The sequence below is a fragment of the Galendromus occidentalis genome, unplaced genomic scaffold, assembly GCF_000255335.2.
Source record: "Galendromus occidentalis unplaced genomic scaffold, Mocc_1.1 scf7180000076944, whole genome shotgun sequence".
NCBI lineage: Eukaryota > Metazoa > Arthropoda > Arachnida > Mesostigmata > Phytoseiidae > Galendromus > Galendromus occidentalis.
Window position 1 is genome coordinate 237,523 of NW_003804933.1, and position 23,197 is coordinate 260,719.

General features: G+C 51.3%; 2 protein-coding genes across 2 annotated transcripts; one reads left to right on the forward strand and one right to left on the reverse strand.

The window, feature by feature from the left end:
- Window positions 1-268: 268 nt before the first annotated feature.
- Window positions 269-9,696, reverse strand: LOC100901249 (structural maintenance of chromosomes protein 6). Its single transcript, XM_029110637.1, has 22 exons — window positions 9,547-9,696; window positions 9,307-9,427; window positions 8,884-9,136; window positions 8,647-8,764; window positions 8,442-8,565; window positions 8,073-8,326; window positions 7,759-7,983; window positions 7,527-7,675; window positions 7,189-7,392; window positions 5,452-5,524; window positions 4,746-4,923; window positions 4,392-4,594; window positions 4,018-4,299; window positions 3,482-3,847; window positions 3,184-3,334; window positions 2,779-3,072; window positions 2,029-2,678; window positions 1,680-1,948; window positions 1,324-1,512; window positions 948-1,188; window positions 526-820; window positions 269-370 (listed from the first exon to the last, which is right to left on the reverse strand). Exons 1-22 carry the CDS (start codon window positions 9,694-9,696, stop codon window positions 309-311), a joined length of 4,851 nt encoding a protein of 1,616 aa, XP_028966470.1. The 3' UTR covers window positions 269-308.
- A 3,786-nt stretch (window positions 9,697-13,482) lies between these two features.
- On the forward strand, window positions 13,483-19,885 carry LOC100901531 (multidrug resistance-associated protein 1). Its single transcript, XM_029110633.1, has 15 exons — window positions 13,483-13,579; window positions 13,703-13,890; window positions 13,978-14,306; window positions 14,422-14,659; window positions 14,754-14,928; window positions 15,116-15,548; window positions 15,752-15,951; window positions 16,070-16,414; window positions 16,562-16,806; window positions 16,915-17,490; window positions 17,633-17,798; window positions 18,003-18,329; window positions 18,454-18,702; window positions 18,835-19,355; window positions 19,452-19,885. The coding sequence occupies exons 4-15, from the start codon at window positions 14,469-14,471 to the stop codon at window positions 19,561-19,563; spliced, it is 3,540 nt and encodes a 1,179-aa protein (XP_028966466.1). The 5' UTR covers window positions 13,483-13,579; window positions 13,703-13,890; window positions 13,978-14,306; window positions 14,422-14,468; the 3' UTR covers window positions 19,564-19,885.
- The last annotated feature ends 3,312 nt before the right edge of the window (window positions 19,886-23,197 follow it).

The following is a 23,197-nucleotide window of genomic DNA, read 5'->3' on the forward strand; positions in this document are numbered from 1 at the left end:
AGTTATAGCAAGTCAAGTATCCGATCTTCGACCATTGGACTGTATCATGCGTTGTCTTCCGATTGGGCTGGGGCATAAATGTAGACATAAATTAAATGACGATGGAATCGATGATTTGACTTCTCATAAGGTACTAGATCCCTTCTTTCCATTCGGAAGTAGCTTCACCCTCCATATTTTCTTCTAAAATATAAAACCTATCACACAAAGGAAAGGAGTATTCTACAGGACGAGATCGCGTGTCATATGCCGCAGACCGAGATCGATCTCAATTCACTCGTGCTTGGAAAAAAAGCACAATCAGTGGTTCATTGAGCGGCTATCGGCCCTCTCTCAGGCTCTGGCATCATCTGGATCTTCACCGACCCATCTGAAACATCAAGAATATTTGTGAGCTCGAATGCTCTCACGGCGACACTTTCCGGATAGGAAGGTGAATACTCCGCGAACGTTCCTCCCCTGACTGACAGAGTGGATCAGACGCGATCGAGAACTTTTGACCGTCTCCGGAATAAAGTGTCTCACCTTTTAACGCATCAATGTTCGGCATCTCCAGGGGTGTCAAGAAGATGAATTGACAACGAGCTTGTTTCTGACATATTTCAAGGAGCATCTGGAGACTTTTCCGACGTTTGCTCATATCCATGAAAATGTCGAACTCATCCAAGACTCGCAGCGGCGTATGATCCGTACTGCTCCAGAGGGCACAAATGAAACACACGGTGGAAAATGATCGCTCGCCACCCGAAAGTCCTCGCACGTCGCGCTGTGATTGACGCACGCTCTGACTCGTCTCCTTGACATCGATCTGCAGCTTGCGCTGGAAAGGTCTTCGGCGTGAATTTTCGATCCTCGAACCCGCGCAGCCTAGAGCTGCGGTTTATAAGTTTTTTTCGTCATGAATCATCTGAATCAGAGTCAAAACATATTCTCCTTCACCGTCTTACCTCTTCATGCTCGAATACAAGACTAGCAATGAAATTCTCGCTTGCCATCAATGACTGGAACACGGTGTTGACTCGGAAACACGCCAAGTCCCTGACTTTGACAAAAGTATCTCGACGCTGTTTGATAAGTTTGCCCAATTCTTTAAGATAAGTTTTCAGATTGTCCAGCTCCCCGGAGAGGGTATCGAACTTTTCCTTCAAACGTCGGTACGTCTTCCGCGTCCTCTCTGGATCGGGCTGTCTGTAATATTTTCGAATCTATCCTCAGTTGTCGCTGAGATGGAGAAGCCGATCTCTGCACCCGATTCCACGACGAGGGAAATCTCATTCGGCCGTCGCGTTCCCACGTATGACGCATCGCGACTTTCATACTCACGTTCGCTCCATACTGGCTATCTGTCCCTGAAGGGTTTCGATTTCCATTTGTAAAGCATTTTCTGTCCGATCAGTATCGATTCTCTGCGGGAATTCTTTCACAGTGGCGTCGAGCACGCTGGCCAGCTTCGCACTTTTGCTCTTCAACTCGGTCTCCTTTTCTTTGATCGTAGCTTCTAGCAGCGCTTTCCTAAGAGCATAACAGAAACACTTAGAATGGTGTTTGAGCATCATTGAGATCTGAAGCTGCGCACGGTGGAATACCTGCCCTTGGATCCACCGCGAAAATTGGCTTGAATCGAGAGAGCTTGTAGAAAATCAATGGGTTCTATGGTTCCGAACTCCATTCCTACTCACTTGTAAACGAGGCCGATCTCATAGCCCTTGAATTTCTCGATCTTATCTGCGCACTTATTGAGCACGATTTTGAGAGAGTTGATCCGTTCCTCACTCTCTTTCACCACCGCTTCAGCTTGTTTGAGCGCTCTGTTTTTCTCTCGAACTTCCTCTACGAGAGCTTGAAGCTTTTCCTTGATCGCGGGCAGCTCTTTCGTTTTCTCTCCAATCGTTCGAGAAAGCGCCGCTACTTCGTCTTCCAGAAACGTGACGTTAACTGCGACGGGTTCCTGTGCGAAAAATGGATCGTCGAGAAAGATCTCACACTTCCTCCTGGCATCGACCCTCAATGAAGGAGGAACTCACTCACCTCGAAGTCCCGCAGATCTCGCAGTTGCCTCTCCAAGCCAGCACATTCGAGGCTGAATTTCGTCCTACGATCCGTCGCGTTCCGGATTTCGACTTCCAGTGAAGCGACTTCCCTCTGAACGAGCTGGAACTGACTCTCCGAGGCTTTTTTCTTCTCCCGTAGTGATTTGAGTTCGGCTTCCAGTGCAGACAATTTGTCTTTGCCTGCCTCCCTCAGAAAGTGGACTTGGATATTCCGGTCGTTACTAAATATCCTATACTTGGGAGCTGGATTGACTCGATTGTACTCGGCATCGATTGCGAGAGCGCAATTCTTCGGCACGGTGTCCACACGCTTGAGAGTTGTCAAGGCAGCCTCGACGCTATCGAATAATAAGACCATATTGATTGAGTGGACATCGACCAACAAATTGAAGACATCGGTGTCCTTGATATCGACAACCCGGGTCAAATTCTGAGAGCTCGCAGTTGGCGTCGCCATTGCGCACTGATATCTTCTTTCACTGAACTTCCGCGTGTAGATAGTGATGTCCTTCTGATTGTATTTATCGAATATCAGTTTAAGTAGCTTTGCGTCGTCCTTGTTATCCACCATATACGCTCTTAAGGAATTTGAACAATGACGCTCCACCGCATAGGCCCATCGATCGTCTGCGGAACGTAAAAGAGAAAACGTGAAGGAATTTCGACTGAATCGTCATGGATTTTGTAACTCTCGACGGATGAATTGACAAGTGACGAATAAACGTACCTTTCAGACTGATGAATGATCCTATCGGACCTTTCGGTTTCACTCGAAATCTACGCTGTTGCGAGATCTCCCGTAGGATATCGGCCGTACGAGCTCCGAAGCGATTGACCGCGTCTTTCTGAGCCGCTTTCGCGTTCTGGATTTGATAAGCTAAACTTTGACTATCGGTTTCGATCTTCCTCAGTTCCATCTGAGCCTCCCGCATGTCACCATCCTTCTGCTTTTGGCTCTCACGAACGCTCGCTTCACTTTCTTTGGCTCGAGCCTCTTGAGTTTGAGCTGACTTGAGCTTTTCTGTGAATTTCACAACGCTTATTTAATTAACATCAAGAAGGCATCTACTGCCGGAGAGCGTATTTCGAAGTCGGCGTCGGCATCCCCCGGATGAAGGAATCTAGACGCTACCTTCCACAATGACGATCTTTTTCAGGCGCCGTTCCTTCTCTTTCCTCCATTCTTCGTCCGAGTTGGTTTTGGCCCGAATGATCTCGTTCTCCAGGGCGACCTTGTCCGTCTCCAGGGTTCGAACACTCCGCTTGATCGACTTCTCAATGTCCTGAATGGAAATTCAGCTGCGATGAAGTTTCTTGCGTCGGGCAAACTTTCCCGCTTCCGAGAATTAATCAGAAATAAACTCTGGGCGTCTATCGGAGCCATTTTACTTCTGAATGACGGAGCTCTCGATGAACGATACGACATTCACCTCGATTTCCCGAAAACTTCGCTTCGCTTCGTCCATCGCCTGTTTGCGCTTGTGCAAATCCGCTGTCCTCGTTGTCCTTGATCCTTCGATCTCGGATAATTCAGCCGAGTAGCGCTCCGATTCGCTCTTGGCGACGACGAGGTTCTCCGACACAGACTCCATCTTCTTGACGAATTCTCGCAACTGCTCCCGAGCATTGTCGGAGTTCCGCACCGCTTCGCGTTCCTCCTCCTCAAGAGCGACTACTCTAGACCAGCAGAGTTCCGCCTTGAGGAGGTTCAATCTAGTCCTCGAGTCGACAATTTCGTCGAGCAGCTTCAGAATGCCTTCGTACTTCTTTACATCTTTTTCAAGTTGAGGTAAATTCTGCAAAGATCATCGTGGGAGAGCACAATATTGTGAGACTGAGCTTGTGCCGGATATTCGCTACCCCGGGGCCCGCGGTGGCTGAGATTCCGTAACGGATAATCCGCTCCGCAGACAAACGGAACACCCGGGAGCCTATAGCCTCGCGAATGCGCTCAGCAATGACTTACCGCTCTTTTTGTATCGAAAAGGTTCGTGGCCAGCCTGGCATTTTCTTCGGCTTCTTCGTAATTTGCTTTCACAGTTTCGAGCTGAGTTGCTTTCAGGAAAAAAACGTATTTGTCCTTGGCGCTTTTCGATTGCAAGAAATTCCTCGAAGTTTCCTGATTCAGCACGACTATAGGGTTGTCGACCTGGATGTTCATGTGGTCCAGGATATTTTGCAGCTCCTCCCGTTTGGTCGAGACCACACGGCGATCATGCGCACGAATCTCGTATGAACCACCGACAGCCTGTGAATGATGGTATTCGAAATCGTCAGATAAGTGCATGCATAGACTCGGGTCGGAGTCCCCCGTCTAACTCACGTTTGAGCTCAACTCACTCGAATGGTTCGAACTACGGTGATCGAAGGTCCGTAAATTTCCGCTTTGAAGGCTTCAGGGCCAGTGTTGTTCAATGTCACCTCAATGCGAGCTGATGGACGGCCGTTCTGGACCAACGAGGATATTTTCGACCCTCGGTTGGTCACGCTCGCTTTCCCACCAAGTCCTGCCATTATGGCGGTGAGGACAGCGCTCTTGCCACCTTGAAGCATGGAAGAAAGATCCTTTGTACACAAAGAACTCATCAACCGCTCGATTGATCTCCTACGAATCGACTCCGAGATGAATGCTCGTCTCTCGCTGGAGAACCAGAGCACACATCCCCAGAACAACTTTAATCCTCGATAACTCACTGCCGTTGCGACCGATGATGAAGTTGACTTGCGGGACGAAAGAGAATTCCAACTGAGAATGACACATGAAATTCTTCACGGACACCTTTTCGATGGTTCCTATCCGGTCACCGTAGTCATTCGTGGAGATCGACGTTGCGCATGACGAATCAGCGTCCGAAGAGGTCCTCCGCAATGACTGCAACAGGGGAGGCTGCGTTAGGGCGATTCCAGGAGAAGAAGTGACCAAGAAAATCTTGGACATCCTCTCCAGATCTAGACATGTTTCGTCATTCCGGATCATGTCGCTATAATGAGGCTGGTGAGGTCCACTCGGGGGTGGCGCTCAGATAACGGAGCAGCACGACTTTCCGAAGCCACTCCAAAGCCTCCCGTGAATTCGCTACCAGAAGCTGTCGCCTCCGGATGACCTGCTTCCCTGAATCACTCTGGGCGATGGCACTTTCCTGCACTCCAAAGTTCACCCGTTGCCGTCGGATCGAGCCATCGCCAATGGGAGGGGCCTCTTGTGGCAATCCTCGGTCTCGCTTGGAGCATGCACATACTCAGTGAGGATTGCTCAGGGGTGCGGGGGACCGGAAGTCCTCGAACTGTCGTTAAAGGACGGAGGAAGACACTAGCTGGGAATCACCTGACGTCATGTTCCCCATTCAAGGAGGGGTAAGGGGATGAATTTACCTTGATCTTAGGTTCTGTATCATCGCACGATTCCGCGGAATTCCTCGGCGGTCGCCGCCGTTTTCGGGAACTCGTTGGCGAGCTGTTGCTCGCCATTTCCCCTGCAATAGACAAGACGCACTTTATCGACGGAATGTCGCACCTAATCAAGGTTATGATCACATGGTCGGGAATGTGCGGCGGACATGAAGTTCCTTCATTCTACGCGTTCCAGTGGAATTCGAGAACGTATTCCGGGAGAGCATAAAGCATCAAGGCCGAGACCGAAGCAGTCAAGGGAGCTCATAAGAGCTCCTGGGAGCAGAAAATACAAATGAACTCTTCCCCGCGCGAAACTCCGAGGAACTCAAGTGAAGACTTTCCGATGGGATGGATCGTTAAAAAGTTTCTCGTACATTCACCGAATTGATGAAAGGGACTGCGTGGATTACGTAAAACATCGGAAGACCTCTGAGGTCTTGAAGGGACGGCTGATCGTCCCGTGGCCCGTCAAGAGATCAGATCAATCGGGATCGCGATCACATCGATACCTTCTAGAAGAGACCGAACATCTTCCTCTAGAAAATAATCGAACGATGCCGGGCATGTGAGACGATGAGGGATAGGACTCACTCAGAACTTGACGAGGAATTTTGGAGCCTTCCTGTGTTTCACCAAGAAGGAAAATCCAGTGGCGCCAACGACGGAGACTGACACAGTTGTGATCTGAACTTCTGTTCTTCTTGGAAAATTCTTGACCGGCAGCCGCCTCTGCGCCCTACCGATGTCGGCTGCTCGTATCTGCCAACCCCCCGTTGCAATCTACCGGCCCGGCCGCGCGCGTTTTTTGTATTAGTGTCGTAGACATCCAAACATAGCCTATACGCTGATGTTTTGCATGCTCTCTTGGAAGCGATAGAGGAGGCGAGGGAGAAAAGATGTGAAATGTTACGATCGCGCCGTGGAGTACAATAAACGAGGGAAGACGTCATATCCATCAGACGCTATGCTTCCTTTGCAATACTGAAATAAGAGGCCGATTCATCGGCCAAGAAAGCATCCAGCTGCTTACGGAGAGCAGAAGTCGGAGAGGATTAGGCTCTCTCTGGGATGAAGAAAATCCCGGATAATGAGCCGATGAATGTCTGGAGACGAGGGGGCCAATGCTCTTTTCAGGGCGGGGAAATTTGAACTGAGGCGCTCAATCTATTTTTAATGAGATGAGATGCTCTCGCCGCTCAAAATCCGAGTCCATTCGGGGCATGAGGCCGCGAAGCCGATCTCCTCATATCACACAAGAATCATCTGGAATCTTGAGTTTTCTGCCCAATGCACCCAGTGCCGTCGCCAGCAGTCAACGATCAATCATGTTGCGCTTAAGCTCCACAACCGCCTTCGTAGCCCCGATTAACATGATTCCTTCGCTCACATGGTTTCCATGCATTCATACTGTTACGCTCCATTCTCGCACCGTCTGAAATTCATCCAATGGGGAGGTTCCGGGATCCGAGAGCTTCACCGCTCTGGGAAATCTTGGAAACTTTAATCGGGAAATAGGCTCAATGAAGCCGAGCGACCTCTCCGAAAACAGAATGTTGTTTCGGAAGTGCTATCGGCAGAAATGTGACGTGAGCCCGCGGTAGGAAGAGCCACGCTTGTGATGGAGTTCCCTCGTTCCTGTTCGATACCAACAGACTTCGCAGAACTCTAAATACAGGTACCGATATCGATACAAAGGATTTCTTTATTGTACATTCTGTTTGACAGGTCCCCGAATCAGTCTCGCCGTTTTTTCGAACTGCTGTTGCTGCTCCCCGCCTTACTGTCGCTTTCCGTTCGTCTCTTATTGGCTTTCTTGGCTTCATTAAAGAACTTATCGAGCCCGAACGGATCTTCCTCAACTTCAGCTGTTCGTTCGAATTCCACAGGACCACGACGTTTCGAACTCTCCGACCGATCTGTGCCCTCGAACTCCTTGTCCGGAACGAACCTGTAAGAGAGAGCAAGCAAGAGCGTAGAATAAATCGAATTCGGCAGGCCATCTGCAGGGTTTGTTTCATCCGAGTGGTCATTCCAAAGAACCGGAGGGATCTTGCAAGAGGCACCCTCAATAGATTTTCGAACCTGTTGGTCTTGATCATAGTCTCCAGGTCTTCAGCCGTTTCTCTATCGCCGCGAGGTCTGTAGAGCTGACCAGAAATTCCCTTGTCTTTACGCCAAGGTTTATCGTAGACATTGTAGTCATCCTCGTGACCGAAGCCAGAATCCATTCCCTGTGAATGCGAAAATCGTCAGCATGTGCCGGTCTCTTCTATCGGAAGTCCTTCCGCGCGCTGTGTGAATCTCTGACACTCACTTTGCTCTGATTGAACAGCCTCTGATCGAACTGGACCTCCGTGCTGCGAGCGCCGCTCGTCGATGGGAGACCTAGGGCTATTTTCTCGGATATATCTCTATCCCTCTCACGCTCCAACCTGTTCCTTTTGTCGGGCGCAGCTCTCGCAATATTTCGATCTCTCTGGCGTTCTCTATGCCTCTCTTGTCGGAGGGCATCTCGATCCTTCACGCCTTCGTCCTCATCCTGGAAGCGAGCGCGTTTATGATCCGACGTTCGGCGAAATGGGATAATGCGAAACGACCGAGAGCTGATAAGTCAGTCGAAACACTCACGTCTTCAACGTTCCGTATACCGGCTCTCTGATCACGAGCCCGTTGTGCCATGAGTCGCAGATGTTCTTCCTTCTTTTCTTTCTCCTTGGCGGCGACCTTCCTTTCGAGTTGAGCTCGGGCCTCAACGGACTCACGAGCCTTACGGTCGGCTAAGAAGAGCGCTTCAGCGAGCTTCGAGAACTTCTCATTGATATGCTGTTGTTGCAGTCCTCGTCCGTCGGCTGCCAATCGTTTGTCCAGAGGTATTGTGTATCCTGTGAATAGGAACGGAGACGGATGTGATTCCCAGAAGTCTTCATTGGGCGCCGGGTACAAGACAGTGACGAAGAGTCCGAGAGGTTAATTTATACTCATCGATCGACAGCTAACCTTTCGCGTTTTTCCAATTGCTGACACAGGGCGGAATTTTCCAGTCCTGTTGCTCTTTCACCGTGACCTTCCTCGTTGGCGAGTGCATCACAGGGGGTGGAGGTGACGGGGGGCCCCGAGGTATCTACGAGGAGATGGAGTTGCGTAGGAATATCTATCAGCAGGTAGATCGTCGTCACGATCGTCGATTTCCGGGCTCGCTTACTTTTTTGTTGATCTTGTATTTAGGAGGCTCCATGGGATCTTTCTGAGCTTCGATCATCCGAATGATTCGTTGACCTGCGCCTGAATTGAACTCAGGTCCCTGTTGAGCGGGTGTGTACCTGGAAACAAGCGCTGACTAATGAGGAGGATAATTACCGGGCTGAAGCTCTCGAATAACCAACGAACAGCTCTGGGACTGTCCAGAAAGGAGTTCAACGCGGAAATCTCAAGAGCCTACCTGATGTATTGCGCTGGAGCCGCCTTCTCGGCCGCTCGGACGGGCATGGCCGATGTCACTTTGGAATGAGTTAGTTTCTCTAGGGCTCTCTTTGTTTCTTCGGTGATTTTCGCGATTTCTTCTTCATCCGGTTTCTTTAGCTCTTCTTCGTCCTCGGCGGTTAGGTCGTAGGGTAGGAGATCTTTCAATTTCGAATATACCACTTTATCTTTATTGGCTCCTTGCTTGAGGAGTGCGTCATATTTCACTTTTCCTGTAAAAAGAAGCGATTATAAGGTCATGTCCTGCACGATTCTATGGAAAAGGCCGACGGAAACCGACGTGGGACAGAGGTCCGGGGTTTTATCGTCCTCAGATCTGCGGCTTCGATGCCGCCTACCGAATTTTTGCACTTGAATCACTCATACGATATAGCCCACATACCTTGAGCGTCCACCTGCAGAGCCAGAGCGTTACCGCTTTTCTCTTTCTTTCGACCCATGTCGAGCGGGTACTGTACTGTTTGAATTTCGGGGTATGCGCCCCCGTCTCCATAGTCTTCGAGCTGTAATAGATCGGGGAGCCATCGTTTGTTGATGTCTGCCAAATCGAACTCCTCAGCCGACAGTGCTCCTGTCGGGCATCGAGCGCGCATATAGGGCATCAATGGGTCGATTCACTCACTTTGCGAGGTATCCAACCTTTACGTTCACCGTAAGGGGGTAAATGAGCGTAGGGATCCTTTTTCTCATTTTTGTTTATGTCCTCATCTGCGCTCTGCACAGCGTATATGCTCTGCGTGGGGGCGGGCAGGAGTAACCTCAAGGAAGTCATTTCTCCACACAAGTTCCTCTAATCGGTGACAGCGACGCCGATCAACGGAGCCCGTACTCTACACCTTTGTTTACTCGATACTTTTGATTCGAGGAGTCCGTGTGTCCAGGCTGCAAAGTAGTGTTTTCAAGATGGCGGCTGACGGTACTCGGCTGCTGCTCGGGGCAGACAGCAGAGAGGGGCGCGCGTTTTCAAACTCCCACTAAGCGAGGGCACGAGTTGGAGAAAGAGACAGAGGACAGCGGAGACAGTGTCTTCAATGAGGGCGGACGACGCGTCGCATCCTCGCCCAGAGCTTGCATGATTCTTCGGCGGTTATTCGAGCCACAGGAGAACTGGCTTAGGATTCACGGCGCAGCCAACGTGTTCTCGGGAAAGCAGAAAACGCCAGGAGCTTGCAGAGGACGAGGGCGAAGAAAATTGACCGAATCGACTGAGGAAGTCTCCCCTAGCTAAGCGTTCACCGGTAGATTCACGCGACGATTACTCGCTGTGACTTCGCTGAGGTCTTCTCCGTCGACCGCTGACCTCGCGCCTTCAATTTCATGCGACGATAAATGCCTAGAGTTAAATGCCTAGATATCTGATGGTGCGGGAGGATGACACAAATAAATACAGAGCTCCAGGAGATTCTGACGGTCTGAACCAGAGATTAGAACAACGAAAAACAAGGGTTTCAAGCGCTCCGACTTTGCGGCATTGAGGCGATGTTCAGGCGCGTTTAGAGGAGTACCGGTGAGCGCTCTGGCGCCGATTTTGAAAGACCGACCGCTCGCGAGTCATTGTCGTCAGCTGTTCGCGTGCTGCTACTCGCTCGATCGAATAATCAGCTGACGACTCCTTTGGAAGGGGGAAAGAAAAAGCGTTATCAAACTCTACTGGTCTCGAGTAGATCATTGATTCAGTTTCGAATTGATGGCGGGTGTTTTCTAGCCGTGAAAGTGCGTCAGCTCAGGGACTTAAAACGACTCAAGTCTCCCACACTGCCGCTACGGAGACCACACTCGTTTCGGCGCTGCTCAACGCGGTGCCATGGACTTTTGTGGAGGACCAGTGTGGGTAAGTTGATTTCCTCGAGTTCGACTGACAGGGCCAATGAATGGCGTAGATTGCATTCTGACAACTCCAGGAACGATGCCGCGTTCGCTTCGGTGGCGCGTGGAGCAGGTTTCCGGCCGAATTCCGGCGATAATTACCTTTTGGTGACTCGGAACTGAAGACACTGCAATGTGAGGGAATGGATTTCAAAACTTTCATACCGCCTCCGACACGGTTCTTGGGGGCGTGTAGGTTCCGACAAGAGCCAGAGGCAGGAAGCAGGGACGAGACTGAAGGAAACTTCCCTTGGTCGGAGCTCAAAAACGCACTCTCATGCGGCGCGATTCACGCAAAATCCTGAATGCAATTTAGCGAATTGGAAGCCCGGATCCATCGGGATCGGAAGTTACTGAGAGAACTCAGATCTCTGGATGAGCTCCTCGATTTATGAACGGGAACCGGAGCGGATTATTCAGACAGAGGGCGACGATCTCCGTTAGCGATTTTCTGGAAGGTGCCGATGAACTTCTGATCGGTCTCTGAAGCGGTGTCATAATCAGACGAGAAATTCATATGATCGATCTTGGAGTAAGTTCGGAACTAATGATCATCCAAATAAGAGTCTAAACTGGAGACAGCACTTTCGGCCGGTGCCAACACATTTTCATCGCTTCTTCGGCATCCGACTTTCTATCGATGCCCTGGAAGTTTTCCCCGGTTACACTGCGCGCGCCCGCTTGTCCGCCGAAGAGCTTATTTCCCCGGTCGAAGGCTTCTCCGAGAGATCGGACTCCGCGGAGTGACGGGCGCATTTCGCTGGCATTAGTTTTCTATCGTGCGATAGGGGGGCAAGGCTTCGAGACTGGGTATGACAGCTAGAATCTCAGAAGCTTTATTCGGATTAGCAGACAAGCTATCAGATTCGCTTGCGCGACGATTCATGATTGAGAGCGGAGTGAGGCATCAAATATCGATGATATTCTAGCTCCATTCGGGAAGTTGTGCGGAGAAGGGCCGAGACTCGGGAATCTCCCTCTCTGTTTTCCGATTTTTTCGAGTATGTGAGTCATGAGAGCGAATCCTCGAAGATATCCGATGCATCAGAGGACGAATCGTTCGGGACTATTCTCCGCTACTCGATCGGGAAAAAGCACGGAGAGTCCGATTAGAGACTCTGTTGGTAGTTAGTGCTCGAGGAAGTCGTAGATATCGGAGTGCTCATTGACAATCTCTTCCGGGGGTGCGTCATCGCATCGAGTGCAGGCAGCAAAGTCTCGAAAATTCGATTACATCTCGCATGCGGTGTTTCCCGCGAGCAATTTTTGGAATGCATAAGCAAATCGCCTCATGAGATGGCAGAATCCTAGGTTCCTGTATCGTAAATCTGCCGTGTTTCTAATACGGACCCGGTTCAAACGAGCAAAACAAACGAGCAATGTCGTAAAACGAATCGAGAGCTGTTCTCTCCTTCCGCAAGAGAAATCACTGTCCGCCGTCATCTTTACGTCAAATGGGTGAACGCTCTCCGACGCTCGATCAAATGTTCCGTAACCTCACTATCTGATGTCGCCTTCCACTGAGCGAACGATCGTTTTGCCGAAATCCCGCGAGGGCGGTTGGCAATAGAGAAATTTCGGTAGAATGGGTCGTTGATGTTTCTCAATTGGGCTGTATGAGCATCGAAGCGAGAGTCTCGCCGTTTCTTTTTCATCGAATGTTAGAGCTGACCTAGAAGAGAGGAATCCAACGAATACTCGCTGGCTTCTCCTACTCTGCCCACGATTCCGCGTGTCAGATTCTCAGAGCGGAAGACCCACTTTTCCGTCGAGCCCACCTGCCCTGAACAAACTCTGATGCTCAATGGCGGAGCGAAATCGAACGGGAATGGTTTAACTCTTCGAAACTACTTATAGCGACCTGATCTCGGCTCGAGCCCAAGCCGGGAGAGACCTGTCTCCAAGAAAGATATGCATGGGGCATGGGCTTGTTCTGCGATGGGTTTCTCTGAGGAGCTCTGAGGATTCTACCTCTTCCCCCCCCCCGGAGCGTCGCCAGATCGGAGCGCCCGCGCTTCCCAAAGTTCGAAGTCATTCTCAAATCGAGTTGGCATTGAATTACAGGACTGGAATTTGACATGGGTTGGGACCTCGAACCCAGACTTCACTCAGTGTTTCCAAGACACGTGCCTGATATGGACGCCGTGCTCGCTGTTTTTCATTTCCTCGTTGTTTGAACTCTTGCTCAACCGTAAACGAGGAATCAGGCTGCCATGGACTGCTCTTCTCATCGCCAAAATGGTAAGTCATACATACTCTCGCGCATAGGTGAACTCACCGAAGCGCAGCCGCTTGGAGACTTGAAGTGGCGGGGGCGTCATGACGGGGTTAAACTTGAGATGCCGACGGAAGGCTCCGCTCCATGATTTTCTATGAACTCAATTTCGTTCCAGTGCATTTGCGTCGTGCTGATCTTGGTGCAGATTTGCGAGATATGGGACGTGACCCACCTCCCGCTGGGGTATTACTCCTCGCAACTATGGAGCCCCCTGATCCAGCTCCTAACCTTGGTAATAATAATAAATCAGTCTCTCGCGATGAGAACGCGCATCGGGCCCTCAATCAAAGCACCGTGTGATTTCATCTAACCAGCTCGCGTAGGAGGGTAGCGCCAAGTGAGAGCCTCGCCTTTGAAATTCCAGGTCGGAGTCGCGGCGCTGATATTCCACAACAAGATGAAGGGTGAAATAAGCTCGATTTCGTTGTTCGTCTTCTGGTTACTCTACGCTGTGGCAACGGGAATCCGCTATCGCTCCGTTCTGCTCGGAGCTTTCGAATCGGAGCCGAGGGTGAGCGAGCAATACGTAGCCTCAGACTGCGAGTCTGGGTCGCTCTCTGCGGCTCGTCCGAAGATTCGGTCATTTCCGTGGATTTACATGGTCGGATTTCCAAAAGCGGTACTCTGTTCGCAGTTCGTGGTTCCCAGTCGACTCCGATTCGTTTTGGCGACGTGCACCTTCCCTCTCGCATTGGCTCAGCTTGTCTTGAACTGTTTCGCGGATAAGCGATTGTCCTACTACATCGGAAAGAAGAGCGACAGGTCTTCTCCAGAGAATGACGCCTCGTACCTCTCCATCTTCTGGTTCTGGTGGTTCAACGGGTGAGTTGAGCTCCATTCCATGCAAAATTATCCGTGACGCCTTAGGAGAGAACAAGTGCACGAAGTGAAGGAGCTCTTCCTCCACAGTCTGATCGCTCTCGGCTATCAAAGGGTCCAGAAAGACTCCGGAATTCGTTTGGACGACCTTTGGGAACTTGACGATGAGAACAAAACGGAAGGGGTCATCAGGAAGTTCCTGCCCCACTACGAAGCCGAAATCCAGAAGAAACAAACACGGACTAGCGGCAAGGCCGACGATGATGGGAACTCTGTTCTGCAAAGTCGAGTAAATATCATCGTCCCCTTGTCCAAAACCTTCGGTTGGAACTTCTTGGGCATCGCATTCTTGAAGCTCATCACCTCGCTCCTAGCCTTCGTGTCCCCCAATGTTCTCAGTGCGCTGATTTCATTCGTTAGTTCCGACGGTGAGTTTCTCAAGAAGTCAACTCGATACCCGACTTCGGGACTGTCTCAAAAAAATAATGGGGAGGAATTTCCTCGAGCAATCACTGAGAATTTTCGCTAATCGAGCTCATGGTGCAGATCCGCTGTGGAAAGGAGTCTTCTTGGCTGCTGTGATGCTGTTCTCGGCCATGCTCGAGTCGATTCTCACGGGTCAATACGAATACCGCATATACCGTCTCGCGATGCGCGTGCGCTCTGCGCTCACGTACGCCGTATACTGCAAAGCACTGAAACTGAGCTCACAGGCGAGGGGTCAATTCACCACGGGGGAGATCGTGACCCTGATGTCTGTCGACAGTCAAAGGTATTTGTTGTTCCGGATTCTTGATTTTCGGCGCGATGTAATCCATCGAGAGATGGGCTCCGTTTAGCTGACACGTTCCTTGACCTCTCCACAGGATCATGGAACAAGTGCACATGATGAACCTCCTGTGGTCCGTTCCCCTCATGATCGGCATCGCTCTCTACATGCTGTGGCAGCAGCTGGGCATCGCAACCCTCGGTGGTGTTTCCGTCATGATCTTGTTGATGCCGGTGAACGCGGTCGTGACCACCTTCCTCCGGAAATACCAGGTAAGCGAGCCGCGATTTTCCGGCTCCCACCTCGTTTGAGGACGAGATCCACTGGGTCGAGAGCAAAACTGCGAATCGTCACCCCTTGTCAGAGATCAAAACTTCGCTCGAGTGGGCGATGCAATTCGGAGAGCTTCCGGTCAGGTAGAGAGCGAAGGTCGAGAAATTGACCCGTCGTATGTTGCAGATCTCTTTGATGCGTGACAAAGACAAACGTACAAAACTCATGAATGAAATTCTCGGCGGAATCAAAGTAGTCAAGCTGTACGCGTGGGAGAACTCCTTCATGCAGCGCATCACCAAGCTCCGGGAAAAGGAACTGAGCGCTCTGAAGGCGCAGGCGTGGCTCAGTGGTTTCATGGTATTCGCCTTCACGAGTGCTCCCTTCCTTGTGGCATTGGCCTCTTTCGCCGCTTTCGTGTTGAGTGATCCGAGTAATGTGCTCGATGCCAATAAGGCTTTCGTGTCGCTATCCTTGTTCAACATTTTGAAAGTGCCGTTGGCCCTCCTCCCGATACTGATCACGTATTTCGCGATGTTTTTCGTCTCCGTGGGGCGACTCAACAAGTATCTCCGATGCGAGGAACTCGACGAAAACGCCGTGACGAAGATTAAAGACAGCGGTGAGTCAGAAGACATTTCCTCCGTATATTATCACCAATCCCCTGCCCCTACCGGGATGGGTATTCAGGCTCATCACCGACACTCAAGCTCTGGGCCAGAGCCTCTGGCCATGATCGAGAAGAAGCAGGCGAAGTTCGAAGAGCTCCAGTACGCGGCGAAGGCTCCAAAGCAGGCTATTAAGAAGAACTCAATCCGACAGGTACCGCGGTGAGCATCAAAGACGGAACTTTCCAATATGGCACAGGCACAGATATCAGTCCCGCTTTGAAAGACATCAACATGGAAATAAAGAGGGGCCAGCTGGTTGCCATCGTCGGAACGGTGGGAACAGGAAAATCCACACTCTTGAGTGCGCTGCTTGGGGACGTCACAAAGAAGACGGGAAGCGTTACAGTTTCGGTGAGCTACTCAAACCCTCGACCGGAAGACAGCCGGGACTTCTTATTGGGAGCTGATCGCGTCGCGGAGAAGATTTTCGAACGATAAGAACAGGAAACTGATTTGGACTCGATTTCAGGGCTCTGTAGCGTACGTCCCGCAGCAGGCCTGGATCCAGGGGACGTCGATCAAGAATAATATTCTGTTTGGAGGAAAATACGATCGAGCTCGTTACGAGCAGGTTCTGGATGTGTGTGCTCTGAGAGCTGATTTAGCCATCCTACCTGGAGGCGACGAGACTGAAGTTGGTGAGAAAGGTATCAATCTGAGTGGTGGACAGAAACAGAGAATTTCTCTGGCGAGAGCAGTCTATGCCGGCTCCGATAACTACTATTTCGACGATCCGCTCTCGGCTGTTGATTCTCATGTCAGCAAGCACATATTCGACAAAGTCATCAGCAACAAAGGAATCCTCTCAGCAAAGGTGAGAGGACAGCGCGCTCTTTTCCGTTCACACAATATGAGCTGAATTATTCATTGATTAGAGAATTCGTTGCCCGGGGATATTATATTAGTGGATGATTATATGGCCAAGCGTCTCATCCCATGTTCTTCGCTTTTGTCGGAGCAGACCCGAATCCTCGTGACGCATCGTCTCTCCGTTCTTGCCGATTGCGATGTGGTCTACGTTCTCAAGGACGGGACGATCTCCGAGTGGGGGACATATAAACAGCTCGTCGCACGCAAAGGAGCGTTCGCCGATTTCCTGGTGCAGCACCTCCAGGAAAAAGCGAGTAGTGACGAAATTCCCGAGGAGGATATGAAAGTTATGGAGGAAATTGTCAAGGAGGGAGCCGCACCACCGCATCTCATGAAGTAAGATTCGCCCCCGTTCGAGCGCGGCCGACTAGCCTCACCAATACCGAATGGCCTCAGTTCCGTATTCAGACAAAGCCTCACTCACCGGCTTGAATTATCCCTCAGGCAAATTTCGATGACAAGCAATGGGGACGATGACAACGTCTCTGAAGTCGGGAGCCTTAGGAGACGCTCATCCAGGCAGCGACAGGGATCCACTGCGTCGAGCATTCCCTCGGAAAAATCAAAGCTGTCACGTCGCGAATCTGCACAAGAACACGAGAAGAGAGCCCGACCAGGCGCCGCCCTCACAAAAGAAGAAGAGGCGGCCGTCGGTTCCGTGAAATGGACAGTCTACAGAGACTACCTCGTCGCGATGGGCGCAATCGGTTCTGCGATTACTCTTGTCGCCTTCGTCCTAACGAGCGTGTTCAATATCATGACGTCGCTCTGGTTATCGGCCTGGAGCGAGGATTCGCTCAAGCCCGAGCTGAGGAACAGCACTTCGCAGAGGGATTACCGACTCGGTGTTTATGCTGCCTGGGGAGTGGGGGAAACGATTGCAGCTCTGGTGGCGTCAATCTCGTTGAACTTGATCGCACTTCAAGGCGGGCGAGTTCTTCATGAGAGGATGCTTGAGCGAATTCTTCGCTCTCCGATGTCTTTCTTCGATACGACGCCAATGGGTCGTATACTCAACAGGTAGAGCGATATTTTCCGAGGGCGAACAACTGTAATGAATTAATCAATTTGCACGTGACGCTCAGTCAGCGATCGTTCCTGATCAAGGGCCGATCGAATGCGGGGAAGCAGCGCTGATTATAATCATCGTTGGATGTTTTAGGTTTTCTAAGGATATCGACACTGCCGACATCACGATGAGATTCAACCTGAGGATGGTAGTCCAACAGTTCTTCAGGACTCTTGCGTCACTGGTGTTGATTTCGATGCAAACTCCGATTTTTCTCGCTCTGGCATTACCTCTCGTGGTAATCTACTTCGTGGTCCAGGTGCGTGATCTTGTCCCGCAGATTCTGATTCACGCCGTCAGTCTTACTAGGCTCCCCAGTGACACTACTGATTCCGACTCATTCGGAAAGCCCTGCTGGAGAATTGAAGAATCAAATCTGACGACGAGGAAGGCATAATTGCGAAAGAGCTACTCCTCGCAAGAATCGAGGAGAAACTCACCTGAGCCGATTTCTTCCCCGCAGAAATACTACATAGCCTGTTCCCGACATCTGAAAAGAATCGAATCCACTTCACGATCTCCAGTTTACGTTCATTTTTCGGAAACTCTGACCGGTAGCTCATCTATTCGGGCCTACGGAGCAGAGAAACGCTTCGTGGATATATCGAATATGAAAACAGACATCAATCACACTGCCTACTATCCGTCGATAGTCGCTTCGCGTTGGCTATCGGTGCGTCTCGAGTTCCTCGGCTACATGATCGTCTTCCTAGCCGCTCTTCTGGCGGCCCTGGCGCGCGACCGCTTGTCTCCAGGTTACGCCGGTCTCTCGGTCACGGCTGCACTAACGGTGAGTAGGAATCAGGAATGACCGAGGAAGTTCCGTCAGCGCCGCTCCCGTATCGCGATCCGAAGCGAGAGATCCGAGTCGAAACGCTCAACGATAGTATTGACCGAGACGGACTCTTTCGCAGGTCACCACAACCTTGAACATGCTGGTGAAAGCTTCTTCGGACGTTGAGACGAATTTCGTCTCGATCGAGCGGTGTCTCGAATACGCCGAAGTCGAATCAGAGGCCGAGTGGATCGTCGAAAGCAATCGACCCGACCCGGAATGGCCCGCCGAAGGCGCTATAGACTTCAAAAACTACTCGACCCGCTATCGCGATGGCCTCCCTCTTGTCGTGAAGAACATCAGCATCCAGATCCTACCGGGCGAAAAAGTTAGTACATGACAACACGGATTCCGAGTGTTTTTATTCGCACATGAAACTATCGCAGCAAAGGTAGGAAACCGCTGTCGAAACTCAGGTTTGCAAAACGAACAAACGCCGTATCTTCTCCCCTCCGTCCAGGTGGGAGTCGTCGGTCGAACAGGCGCCGGTAAATCGTCGTTGACGCTCGCTCTGTTCAGACTCATTGAAGCCGTAGAAGGGAACATCTCGATCGACGCACTCAACGTTTCGCGCATAGGTCTTCACGACCTTCGATCGAAGCTGACGATCATCCCTCAGGACCCCGTACTGTTCTCCGGGACTCTCCGCGAGAATCTCGACCCATTCGGCGAGAAGAGCGACGAGGCGGTTTGGGCTTCTCTAGAGCAGGCCCACTTGAAGGACTTCGTCACTGGTCTCGAGAAGGGTTTAGAGCACGAAGTCACCGAAGGTGGAGAGAACATCAGCGTCGGGCAACGGCAACTGGTCTGTCTTGCCCGAGCTCTCCTCAGGAAATCGAAGATCTTGATCCTCGACGAAGCGACGGCGGCCGTCGACATGGAAACCGATAATCTTATTCAAGAAACGCTCAAGAAAGAATTCAAGGACTCAACGACGCTCACGATCGCCCATAGACTCAACACCATACTCGATTACGACAGGTAGGCTGCGAGTTGATTGTTGTGATCCATAGTTCCATTGTCGAAGGTCTCCAGTCGTGGGAGCGTTGGCTAAAACTCTCCCCAAACCCATTGCAGAGTTCTGGTTCTATCCGAAGGAAGCGTGTCAGAATACGACTCTCCGAAAACTCTCCTCGAAGATCCCAGTTCAATGTTCCACGCGATGGCCAAGGACGCCGGCCTCATCTAAGGTTCTCAACGATCCATTTTGTTTTCGAAGGGCATAATTTTAAATTAATCCGACGAGCTGACTCTCGATTCCGATCATCTGGCAATAATAGTACTTAATCTACATGGTCGAGAATCAGCAAAATCCGCCTCCCGAGAGCGAGAATAAGAAGAGCGGGAGCGATTTCATGCGAGAATCCCTGAGCGATTGGGAACATGTTCGGTGTACTAGTACGGATGATTCGCATGCAAGCTAGTGTCGAGGCATGCCAAGGCACGACATTCACAGAAAATATTTTCTGTATTCATATTATGAAGGTCTGAGTCTGAAGATTTTCGTCGCTCCAGTCAGGCGATTCTGCGACTCCATTTCTGTAAAATATCATACCTCTCATGTCAGAGCAATAGATTTACCTTAAAAGCGTCCCAGTCCATCCATGATGGTCAATAAACGAAAGATCTAGAAACTACCCCCTCTCTTTACGGATGCTGTGATGGTAAGCCGAATTCAGAGCCTGGAATTTCCAGTCTACCGCAAGCCGGCGCGTACTCACAGAGGGGTTGGGCATTTCGAGCGATTTAGGTGAAAAACTCTAGTTGCTGGGGACCGTGAGAAGGCACTTCGGAACGACACCATATTTTAATGAGGACATCAGTAATTGGGTTGAGCCATAACCGCGTGGGCCGGCAGTTAAAAAATAGGATGATCAGTCAGGAAAGGTATTCTGGATACGTAATTACTAAGAGTTCTCGTCACTTACGATCTTCTTTCGCTAGAAACGGAAGAGGGGCTTCACAAATCTTGACGGGTGGGCCGAAGTCGTTTCAAGCACGAATCTGACGCCACCGCCTTCGATGGGGCCGCAAGGGTCCACCACATCAGGATGTTGTAAGCTTAGCAGGGGTGTGTCCTTTCGGGCACCGCATTTCTGATTCGAAGCCACTCGGTCCCCACCTTTCCCCCCTCCATTCTAAATGGCCCCCCTTCTCGAGAGAGAATTTCGACAGGTGACTCGCCGGCGGTGCCGGTGCACCACAGGGTCGCGTCGGAATCAGTGAGTACGTTCGAAGACTTGTATAGGAAACGGGAAACGTGTTTTTCCCGGTAGAATTTCTCCGCAGGGGGAATGAGGGACTCCGCAGTACAGAGGATCCAACCCCGGCACCTGTAATTCTGTCCCGTGGCGAACGCTGAGGTTCATTTCACGCTTCACCTCAACGCGGACGCTGACCACGCCGCCGTCCATAAGTCTGCTCTTTCCTAATCATAGAGCGGATCGTGATTCATAGAAAGTTTTGCTCACACTGACAAGCGAGATGTCTCCTAGGAGAGTCCGATCGAGATGTCGCTGTCCAACGAGGCCACGGAATTCGGGGACGCGACTTCCGTGGCTGCCTACTTCGGACCTGAGCCGTTGCTCTCCAGACGCCAGATTTCACTGGATTCTCCGCCGCCTCATCGACCGATCATAGGAAAACCATGAATATCTCTGTCTTTCTCGAATTCATCGGCAAGGTTACTGATGGTCCGCCTTCAGTTAGGACCTTCAAGACTTTCCAAGACGGAAGGGCTCTTCTGAGTCTTTGCGAAGCAAGGCCCATTTTCTCATTGCTCTTCATCGACGATTCTGAGCATGGGAACATCGATAGACTTATTCGAGCATCAGTTCTCCGAGCCAAGGCCGAAGCTTCGCCGTGGAGCTCCCCCCAAAACCACACCCTACCCAGAGACCCTCGAGCTTCCACGTTACCCGCTCACCGATCGGCCTGCGCTGGACGAAGGTGGAAATGGTACCTACTCCCTACACCCAATCGAAGAGCATTCCGAGCAATGCGACCATCTGGGGGAGGTCATCCATGACCAACTTTCTCTGGGAGAGGATCCCCTCGAAACTCGGAAACAGCAGGATAGGGAATCGTGGATTGAATTCATATTGATGCCCGGAAACATCCGGCCTGATCAAGCGGCAAGAAATTCCTCGCCTGCCCTCTCCCGCAGCGTCGACCGGAATTCGAGCGTGCCACCGAAACGTAACGCGAGCACTCGATCCGCGATCTCGGGGCAGCTGCGCTACGCATCGATTTGACCGTTGGATTGGATGCCGACTCGAGCGACCGACTTCGCCTACAGCGGGAAGGTGCGATTTGTCTGCGATCAAGCCTCATCTGAAAGGAGCCGCACTCGAGCTTGGCCAGATGACCGTAGTCATGGATGAGATGAGAAAGGAGAAGCCGTTGAATGGGGACATTGACCGAACTGACGGAGTCGAGCGTGCTGAGAGTCAGGAGCTCCTCGGCGCACTCTGCGCTTCCAGCGAGGCGGGTCTGGCCGATTCTGGTCAGAAAGGAAGTCTCAGTCAGTCGGACACGAGCCAGTATTTCCGTCCAGATCAATCGACATGAGGACTCTAATCTAGGATAGGACTCTAAACCCTGCCGATCTTTCTAAAGATCGAGCTCTCGGATCATCTTCCTCCCCGTCAACGGCTTCAACCGTGTTCGCACTCGGGTCGAGTTTAGCATCCGTGCTAGACAGAGACTCTGAATGGCGATCATGGGTATCGGCGTCAGGGACCGGAAATCACCGGGCATCCACCTGGAAGAATGTATCTGCACATAATATGGTCAGGCAGAGCCTGTGGCTCGCCCACCTTAGGAGACGGAGAATCGTTCGACTGCGTGCCTCAGGGCACCGGACTCCTCCTCAACATCATGCACTGCTGGCTGGCGAGCAGCTCGATAAGCTCCGATGATAGGAGGATAAATACGTGGGGAACGAGCCTTATCGATATCCGACACGTTGCGTACGTGTCGATCAATTGAAATTATCAACACGGCGCACCGGAGGGAAGAAGGTCATTACGCTTCGAGTCCGAGTATCAGTCACAATCAGTCGGTCGGTCGGGCGGTCGGTCGGTCGATGAGTCTCTGCGCCTTCTCTCGGTGAATCTGTTCATTTGTCTTCGAGCCGCTTGCGTGGAAAAAGCCTCGTATCAATCAGGAGTGCGTTCGAACTATGCGTAGCGACGGGCAGGTTCACCCGACGACGATTCGATCGAAAGGAACCGACTCTGTGAGCCGCCGTGGAGCACCGCTGGAAACGGTTATGGCCAATCAATATCCCTGAACGCGGTACGGAGCCAGCGACGCGACCAATAGAAGTCTCGTGGCGCGGGATACACCCCGCGCGCTCCGTTGATACGACTTGCTCTCGGTGACTCTCTGCGAGCTTCCCTGAACAGTTCGCTGCTTGGCTGGGTAACGTTCGTGGACGCTAATTGGGATGGCACAGTCCCCCTCGCCAGCTCCGACCACAGCGAAAAACTGAGTTTCCGTGTTCTAACGGCTTTCCGATTAGCTGTCACTCACGCTCTCATTCATCTAGCCGATCGTAGCGAGTCCATCATCTCGATGATATGATGGGATTCTGATGGACGACCAATGTATTCCTTATGGATCGTTCTTGCTCTCGCTAGACCATCCGTTGTGACTCCTCGATACCAAGCACCTATAAACACACCTGTAGTGTTCTATTGAAAAGCATGGAGACCCTATTCAAGGACGCGAGCTGCGGGCTCGCCGCTGCTTGACACGGAGCTCTCGATTCAACCGAGCAAGAGCGGTATGCTGCGGACGAGGGAAATGATTGAGTCGGC

Coding starts and splice junctions, on each gene's coding strand:
- LOC100901249 (XM_029110637.1), bottom strand. CDS start 9,696: ATGACTTCCTTGAGGTTACTCCTGCCCGCCCCCACGCAGAGCATATAC. Junction 3,073..3,183: donor AAAGATCGTCATTGTGGAAG/GTAGCGTCTAGA, acceptor TGAAATTCACAG/AAAAGCTCAAGTCAGCTCAA. Junction 2,679..2,778: donor ATCATTCATCAGTCTGAAAG/GTACGTTTATTC, acceptor TACGTTCCGCAG/ACGATCGATGGGCCTATGCG.
- LOC100901531 (XM_029110633.1), top strand. CDS start 14,469: ATGCTGTTCTCGGCCATGCTCGAGTCGATTCTCACGGGTCAATACGAA. Junction 17,491..17,632: donor ATGGGTCGTATACTCAACAG/GTAGAGCGATAT, acceptor TGGATGTTTTAG/GTTTTCTAAGGATATCGACA. Junction 19,356..19,451: donor ACCATACTCGATTACGACAG/GTAGGCTGCGAG, acceptor AACCCATTGCAG/AGTTCTGGTTCTATCCGAAG.